At 49.6% G+C, this 8551-nt stretch overlaps 1 protein-coding gene across 1 annotated transcript; it reads left to right on the forward strand.

Moving 5' to 3' along the window:
* Positions 1 to 204: 204 nt before the first annotated feature.
* On the forward strand, positions 205 to 3417 carry VASP (vasodilator stimulated phosphoprotein; the record flags this gene model as incomplete). The annotated part of the gene is given in 9 exon segments (XM_072430560.1): positions 205 to 373; positions 491 to 548; positions 857 to 894; positions 1404 to 1672; positions 1855 to 1988; positions 2277 to 2359; positions 2624 to 2669; positions 2768 to 2846; positions 3360 to 3417. Coding segments are annotated over 9 exon segments (934 nt in total), but the record flags the coding sequence as incomplete, so codon positions are not given.
* Positions 3418 to 8551: the final 5134 nt, after the last annotated feature.

Raw genomic sequence — 8551 nt, forward strand, 5'->3', positions numbered from 1 at the left:
TCTTCATGAGGTAAATTGCAGCTTCTTTTCTAACACTGAAACTGCTGCAAGAGGTCCGGGAGGAAAATTCTCATATATCTATTCCCCCTCCCCCTCCACTCCCCCCTGGCCCCTCCCCCTCCACCCCGCTATCCTCCCTATCCCCTCCCCCTCCCCTCGCTGGGTAGTGGCTCACTGTGCTGTAATTACCCTCTCTCTGGGCAGGTTGTGATAAATTGCCCCCTGATTAGAGGCTTGAAGTACCATCAGGCGACACCCAATTTCCACCAATGGCGAGACGCGCGACAGGTGTGGGGGTTGAACTTCAGCAGCAAGGAGGAGGCTGCGCACTTTGCGGCAGGAATCACGCAAGCTTTGGAGGCTCTGGAGACCGGTGAGTGCGTCCAATGTGTGCGCTACATCATATGCTGGCGCTATATACGTCCAGGTAAACAGAGAATACCCATGTCATATGACCACGGCACTCACCCGTATTTACCCCTTCTGACAGGTGCCACATGGATTCCGATTAATGGACCTAAAATAGAGGAGCCGGAACCCCCAAGGAGGTAAAAGGCCTGCAACCTAATACCCAGCAAACCCAGAGCAGTGATTGGTCAGATATTGGTGGCCCCATCTGCCATAGTGGGAGGAGAATGGGTATAATATGCCAAGAACAGGAAAGGAGTAGAGCCTCTGGACTCTGAGTAGTATCTGCATGGAGTTTGTGTGACTGTGGGGTGGGGAGGGGGGCGGAGTCTAATGATTGTGAGCCCCTCTGAGGAACACTTAGTGATATGACTGTGTACAGTGCTATGGAATATGTCAGCGCTATATAGTAAGTAAATAACTGTCAGTGTGTATTCTCTCTTCACAGACCCCAGCCAGAACAAGAGCAGAGAGTTCAGAGTCCAGGTGAGATATTGGGGGGTGACACAGCCGGAGCCCCCCGGTGATTTATTGCTGTATCCGGCAGGAAGGGAACCTTGGAGGTGATGAGTGCAGGAAAATAAGTTATTCAGACCCGAGCTGGGCGATGGGTCACCCCCAATATGGCCGGACCTGCGGGGTGCCCCGATATGCCAGGTTTAGTACAAAGGGTTGGGTGAGACTCACTGATGGGGGGGGGGGATATTGATATGGGGGGCTCAGACCGACCCCTGCTGGGAAAGAGAGGGCAGCGGGGGTATTATGGGAGGATGGCAGTCTGGGGGAGGCAGCGGGGGGTATTATGGGAAGAAGGCAGGTTGGTGGGGTCATGTGATGACCAGGGTCTGGGGGGTAGTTGTGGGTTCATGTAGCGGCTGATGTATCATTACCCCTAATAAATAATATATTTACCCCTAAGGGGGGTATAATTCTTTCTATTCGATGTATGAGAGGGTTTGTGTCACCTCTGACTTCTCTGTTCTTTTCTCTTCTAGTTGCCCCCGTTACCACACCAACAAGTGCTTCTCCAGCACCGCCTGGTCCCCCACCTCCACCAGGGCCACCACCGGTTCCTGGGGGTCCACCACCCCCTCCCGGGGGTCCACCAGGAGGTCCTCCCGCTCCACCACCTATTCCTTCTGGGGGAGGTCCTCCCCCTCCCCCTCCCTTACCTTCTAATGCAGGTACCGGGGGCGGAGCTAGTGGTGGAGCCGGAGGGTTGGCGGCCGCACTGGCTGCAGCCAAGCTGAGGAAGGTGACAAAGGTGAGTGTGATGTACTGTGGGGGAGGGTAGATGAAGTCACCAGACAGTGGAGGGGGTAAATGGGGCAGAGGGTGGTTAGGAGCCCCTGTCACATATACATAGAGGGTGCAGATCAGACTGAGGTGTAATATTGTGGCATCACCCCAATATCTGACCGTTACACCGTTCTATCTGTTCCTCAGGATGAAGTGGGAGGGACTTCACCAGGTGCAGGACCAGCCAAGCCGGACGCCAGCCGCACCAGTGGAGGAGCATCGGTGGGTGGAGGAGGTGGCGGAGGACTAATGGAGGAGATGAATGCAAAGCTGGCCCGCAGGTAGGTGGATTAATTTTCCAAACCTCCCCTTCAGGCAGCGCACACCATGGCGTGCTCCTAGCTCTATAGGAAATTTAGAACAGGTTTGTGCCTGAAATATTGAAGACCGAGGAGGAGCATGACAGCCGGGCTCAGTACGCTCCTCTCACAGGAGGTGCCATTCATAAATTTCTGCCCTTTGATGGCTCCGCCCAGTTTAGGGCTGACTGTATTGTCTCCACAGTGGGCGGTGCACAATGCACTTTAGGGTGGTCATGTGATCTCTGACTCCTCCTCTTGGTTCTGCAGGAAGAAGATGTCACAACAGAGCGAGCGCCCCGCCCCAACAACGCAGGACGACAGTGATATTCAAAGTGGGAGGAGTCAAAATGGTGAGTGACGTTGGGATGGTATTGCCCTGCCATGGGGCACCTTCATGCCAGTATGGGGTATTATCAGATAAGCAGTTGATGTGAGTATGCCTCTCTGGGGTGATCAGCCTATCATACTCTGGCACCGCCCCTGAGGTTCTGCGGGAGTGTGATTATAAGTAAGGGCCAAAAAATTGGGGGGTGAAGTTATATTGGGGGGAGAGGTGGGGGAAATTTGGCTTTCCTAACAGTTTTCACCTCATTTGGGTCTCCTTTTGGTTGCAGAACCGGCCCGGCGCCCCTGGGACAGAGGAAGCACCACGTTGCCCAGGTAACGGCAGCCATCTTGGTGCAGCCATCTTGGTGCAGCCACTCTGCACCCCCCCAATCTCTGTTCTCCGCTCACTCAGCTCTTCTTTGTGTCTGCAGAATGAAATCTTCAGTTGGCAGCACTGAGGTGGCCCCGAGCACAGAGGAGTCATCGGATCCCATGGAGAGGATCAAGCAGGTAACCCACAGCAACCACCAGGTTTTTGTATCACTTGGGATGGAAGAAGGTGAAGGGGCCACAGGAATGATCGCTGCATCATAAAGGGGGCAGTATGAGCAACGCTCCCCCATAATGGCTCCACCCCCACATAGCTGGAGAGTTGTGATTGGTCGTTTCTCTGCCATCATGGTTGTGTCTGTTGCTCGGTGTGACGATGGTCTGCGCTCCCACTTCCTGTTATGTGCGGTTAGGAAGGAGGAAGATGGTGACCACAGCTGCACTTCCTCTTCACAATTACACAAACGGCTCTTCTAAACAAGTGCCGACGCGCCACCATTTTGTTCTGCTGAGGCTCTTCGTGATGATTGGCTGCCATCATGCGTGGATCTGCTTATAATCCGGGAATCCTAATGTGAATCGTATTACTGGCCAATCCACTTCCTGTCCTGAGTCATGTGATGTCACGGGGGTGTGGTGGGCGCAGTAGGCGGAGTTCCGCAGAGATATAACGAGTCTTGTGTTTCCTTGTAGGAGCTGCTGGACGAGATGAGAAAAGAGCTGCAGAGAGTCAAAGAGGAGATCATCGAAGGTGAGATTCTGCCCCTCAGGGGTGGGTGGCCATTGTATAGAGCAGGGCTCCTCCAGGGGGCGCTAGGAGTTTCCTGAGCAATCAGCTGTTTGCCCGTCGCAGGTCACTTTAATGATCTTTTTGGCTCTCTGTAAGGGTGACATTCTGACCACCACACTAATGCACTGTGAGCTGTGGCTATATGGGGGATTAGTAGGAAAAGGGTATAGGTGGGTGTATATATGGGTATAGGTAGGTATAAGGGGTATATATGGGTATATGTAAGTATAAGGGGTATAGGTGGGTGTATATTTGGGTATAGGTAGGTATAAGGGGTAAGGTGGGTGTATATTTGGGTATAGGTAGGTATAAGGGGTATATATGGGTATATGTAAGTATAAGGGGTATAGGTGGGTGTATATTTGGGTATAGGGTGTAATATCTCTCCAGACCCTACATTATATTGTGTAAATTTATATTTTTCTTTTTGAAAGAGGCATTGGCCCCTCTATCAGCTTTTTATTGCTGAGTTCCCATTGGAGAGATTTAGCCCCTGATGTCCTGATGTTGTCACCGGAACAGGAAGGGAGGGAGAATCTTCCATTGAGGTCGCCTGTTTCTGATGACAACTATCTGGGCTTCACCCTCCCTGTAGATCAGTTTCCTTTTACTTCCTGTTAGGTTTTCCCGCTTTATTCACAATGAAATTGGTTCCTGTACCCAGGATAAGTGATTATTATTCACATAGATGAGGCGTGTCTACTCGTTCGATGATTGTTGAGGTGCTTTTTGGATTTTGTTCAGATCTGTCATTCAGTGTGACTCTTAACCTTGCTGCAATTTCCTGTAATACAAACCCGCTCCTTGCTGCCCTCTCTTCCTGTGCAGGGTGACTAGTCTTGTCTCTGCCCCCAGAGTGGAGCTGCTGGGCCCCTCCCACAGCTCTGCACAATGATGGTGTCACGGGGTCAGTAAGACATTTGTTGCACACAAACAATGCTGGGTTCAGTTTGAGATTTCAAGGCTGTGGTCCTGGATGCAGATCATCTATAAAGCATTCTCTATTAACATAGAGGGGTGGGGCTGCATGGAGGGAGGGGCCTCGAGGGGTGGGGCTGCATGGAGGGAGGGGCCTCTGCTCAGGATAGAGGGGTGGGGCTGCATGGGGGAGGGGTCAATACTCAGGATAGAGCTGTATAGAGGGAGGGGCCTTTGCTCAGGGTAGGGCTGCATGAAGGGAGGGGCCACAATGTGTACACATCTCCCTCTACTGGCTGGTCGTCAGACTGCAGATTGTCTTATTTTGCACCTCACAGATATATCCGGCCTTTACATATTAATAAATCCACAGAATTGTTTGGTGATGCATTAGCTCCTCTCCTCACAGCGTCCCGGCTTGTCAGAGATGAATGAAAATCCTTTGACATAAATGAGGAAGTTTATTTAAGGAAACAAAAAACACAAAGCCATTAAAATACCAAAATTCCAGTTCTCACGCCCCAGAGAGCCGGCGCTTCCTCTTCTGACCACAAACATAAAACATACGGCGCGCCGGCTTGTAATTGACCCCTGCACAGACTGAGAGTTATTATTGGAGGGAGGGGCTCCAAGTACAGCACCGCCCATCTTCCATACATTACGTGTGATTGGTGAGGTGGTGCATACCTGTGGATTCCATAGCCAATAGATGGCACTGAGCACAGTGGGGGCGGAGCTATCAGTCTGGACCTGCATTAGGAAAAGTGTCCCCCTATGGCAGGAAATTCACTAATTTTAATTCACTCTCTGGTGGCACAAAACTTCCTCTCCACCAAGTTTAAGGCAAAGCCAAGATTGTTACTCGGTTAATTCTGCTTTGTGACGTTGTGATTCAATTCTCTACAGTCATTAATACCTTGAAATGCCCACAATGCCTCTGACAGATGGGGATCAGGTGATGATATGTCTGGGAGGGAAGTGTTTGTAGCTTTATTGTCCACAAGCTAATGAAATGTTATTAAAAAGACCGTGACACCAGAACAGTCAGAAATATAAATGGCAACTGGTTTTCATGAGTTTCTGCATTCCTCTGTCTGTGCTGGTCCAGCTTCTCCACCCCTCTCCTCAACATTCCATGGTCACTGCCCCCTTCCCAACAATCCATGTGCTCCGCCCCCTCCCCCACCATTCCATGGGCACCGCCCCTCTCTCGCTCCCATTCCCTTTATTTGCTGCAATGCCACTTGAAACGGGTTAGCAGAGGCTGCCAGCTTCGACCAATAGAATTTTTACTGGGATAATGAACGGGTTATTTTTTATTATTTCTGAATCATTTCAAGTTTTGTACAATAATTGTAGTGCGGCAGAATGGCTTAGCAGGTTTATAATACGGTGGTGGGTAAAGGCATTTTGTCATTTCGGGTCAGACACTGGACAGAGTGGTTGGAAGGGCCCCGGCACTGTGCCCGGTGGCATTCAGGAATATTTGATGCCAATCTATATATAAATATTATGTATATGGGACTTTTGTTTTTTATAACCTGTTTTCTAGAAATAAACTTTGCCTCCAGTACGTGTGCTGAGAATTTATTTCCTGTATATTCAGCCATGGCAGCGCCCGGGGGTCCTCAGATGCATGAATGGCTCACAAGTCACTTGCGTTATACACATTGCCACAGCAATACACAGGAAAACCACAATGCTGCCATAAAGTATACCGGAGGTCTCCTCTACCCCCCAATTTAATGGCATCAGGTATAGAGAGAAGAGAAAATCCAAATGTTGTCACCTGAACAGGAACTTAGGGGAAAGATATCCTCACTTCCTGTGGATTCCACTGGACAGGAAGTAAAGGGAAATCTCCCCAAAACCCAGTTTAGAGCAGATCTTCCCAAACTGAAATGTGCGGGATTTGCATGGAGCTCCCCTCCCCCATGGGGCAGACATATTACAAGTAGGTACAAATCTGCAAGTCACCCCACACAGCTAACAAAGTTAGAATTGTGAATATCCACATTCACGCAGGGGGAAGTGAATGAAGAATAACTCACCTGAGAACTGAATAGGGAAGTCTCATAATAAAATGCAAAGCATTTGTGTCCCCACCTCAGCCTGGGGGGGGGTTAAAACAGGGAACAGGAAGTACAAAAATCTTGACAGAACTTCTAAGGGTTTTCGAAGTGAATGCAGTGCCCGGGGTCACCTTGGCTCTCATGGTGCCCATCACTCTCTATGGCACTGATGAGTACACATGTAAAGATTTATATTGGGGCAGCACCCCTCCCCCAAATTACATTGTGGTGACAACACTCCGACTCACTCTACATACAGGAAGAATGTGGGGTCACCTGGAGTCATCAGGGCAATGTACACCTATCCAGCTGCCCCAAATCTGATCATGTCTTGTACTTGGGGATAGGAAAGTTCCCCCTTCCTTTGGCCTGAGCTGCCAATCTTAGAATTCAATAAATTCAGATGATAAACACAAATCACATGGCGTCATTTATTTATTAATGCAGAATCCGTGTGAATAAATACCCCCCATAGGAATGAGGAGGGTAAGATGCATTGATTGATCAGTGTGGCCCATGAATCTGGGAAGGGTTAGAAGGCCAAACAATCGTAAGGCCATCATTCTACAGGCAGAAAGATTATTCACTGCAGTTGTCAATCTTTCCAGGAGTGAATGTCCCAGCAGATTCACCCCAAGGTCAGACTGTGCAATGATCAGATTCACCCCCAGAGCTCTATCTCAGGCTCCACACGCCTCGCTTACATGTCATGACAATCACAAAGACTGAACACGCATGGCGGGGCTGTCGGGAAAATCTCTGCTCTCTAAAAACAAGATGGCCACAGTATGTGTAAATGTACACGGTGTGTGAATGTACACGGTCTGTGTGAATGTACACGGTGTGTGTGAATGTACACGCTGTGTGTGAATGTATACGGTGTGTGTAAATGTACACGGTCTGTGTGAATGTACACGGTCTGTGTGAATGTACATGGTGTGTGTGAATGTACACGGTGTGTGTGAATGTACACGCTGTGTGTGAATGTATACGGTGTGTGTAAATGTACATGGTTTGTGTGAATGTACATGGTGTGTGTGTATGTACACGGTGTGTGTGAATGTATACGGTGTGTGTAAATGTATACGGTGTGTGTGAATGTACATGGTGTGTGTGAATGTACACGGTCTGTGTGAATGTACATGGTGTGTGTGAATGTACACGGTGTGTAGCGCAGGGGCTGCAGACACAATACTACACAATGCAGACACAAGCATGACACAGCGGGATGAACTTACTGCAATGGGTGAATGACAGGACGTGTCCCATATCCTCGGCGCTCCTGTGACACCCATACAGAGCCAGCACATACACCCAGCACATACACCCAGCACATACACTCTGCTCATCTCACTCCATCATTCACACAGGCCGAGGAGGAGCTGGGAGGGGCCCCGATACACAAAGGACCACAGAGGTGGGGGGAGCAGCAATGGATGGAGCCAACACATTCCCCTGTCTATAGAAGGTGAATAGTACATTCTATTCATTGTAATACATTCACCCTCTATTCATTGTAATACATTCATCCTAATTAGCTTTTTACACATTGGATAGTTTACATGAATATTCACACAATTTGTTGGGTGAAAAATCTCAGCTTGTTTATTAGATCAGATTCACACAGTGAGATTTAGCTGCACATGACAGAACAAAGCCCAAACAAAATGTGTGTGTAGCCGGTGTGCAATCAGTACCGGTGCTGAACAGCCATCAGGTTTTAGGAGGAACTGCATGGACCTGGAAGGGCGGCCATATTGGATGTTATAAATTGTTGTTATTACGAATCCTGCGATGTGTGAGTGCCGGCCATAAGACAAATCTAGGCCCGAAAGACACCAGTCCTACGGAGACCAGTTATCCAGTATCAGAACCAACAATGGACCCCTGTACAGAACTAACCTGCCCCCCCTCAGTGACTGGGCTGCCCTGGAGGGGCCCAGGTCAGTTCTGCACAAGGCCCAGACACCATGGAAGCCACACGGAGGGGGAACCCAGGGGACCCGACACCCAGATTAGAGGTCCACACGGGACAGAACCGGAGGTGCCCAGCAACAAAATCTCTGAAACCGGCCTTCTAGAGATCCAATTCCTTCACAAACCTC

The sequence above is a fragment of the Pyxicephalus adspersus genome, chromosome Z (genome assembly GCF_032062135.1).
Source record: "Pyxicephalus adspersus chromosome Z, UCB_Pads_2.0, whole genome shotgun sequence".
Taxonomy (NCBI): domain Eukaryota; kingdom Metazoa; phylum Chordata; class Amphibia; order Anura; family Pyxicephalidae; genus Pyxicephalus; species Pyxicephalus adspersus.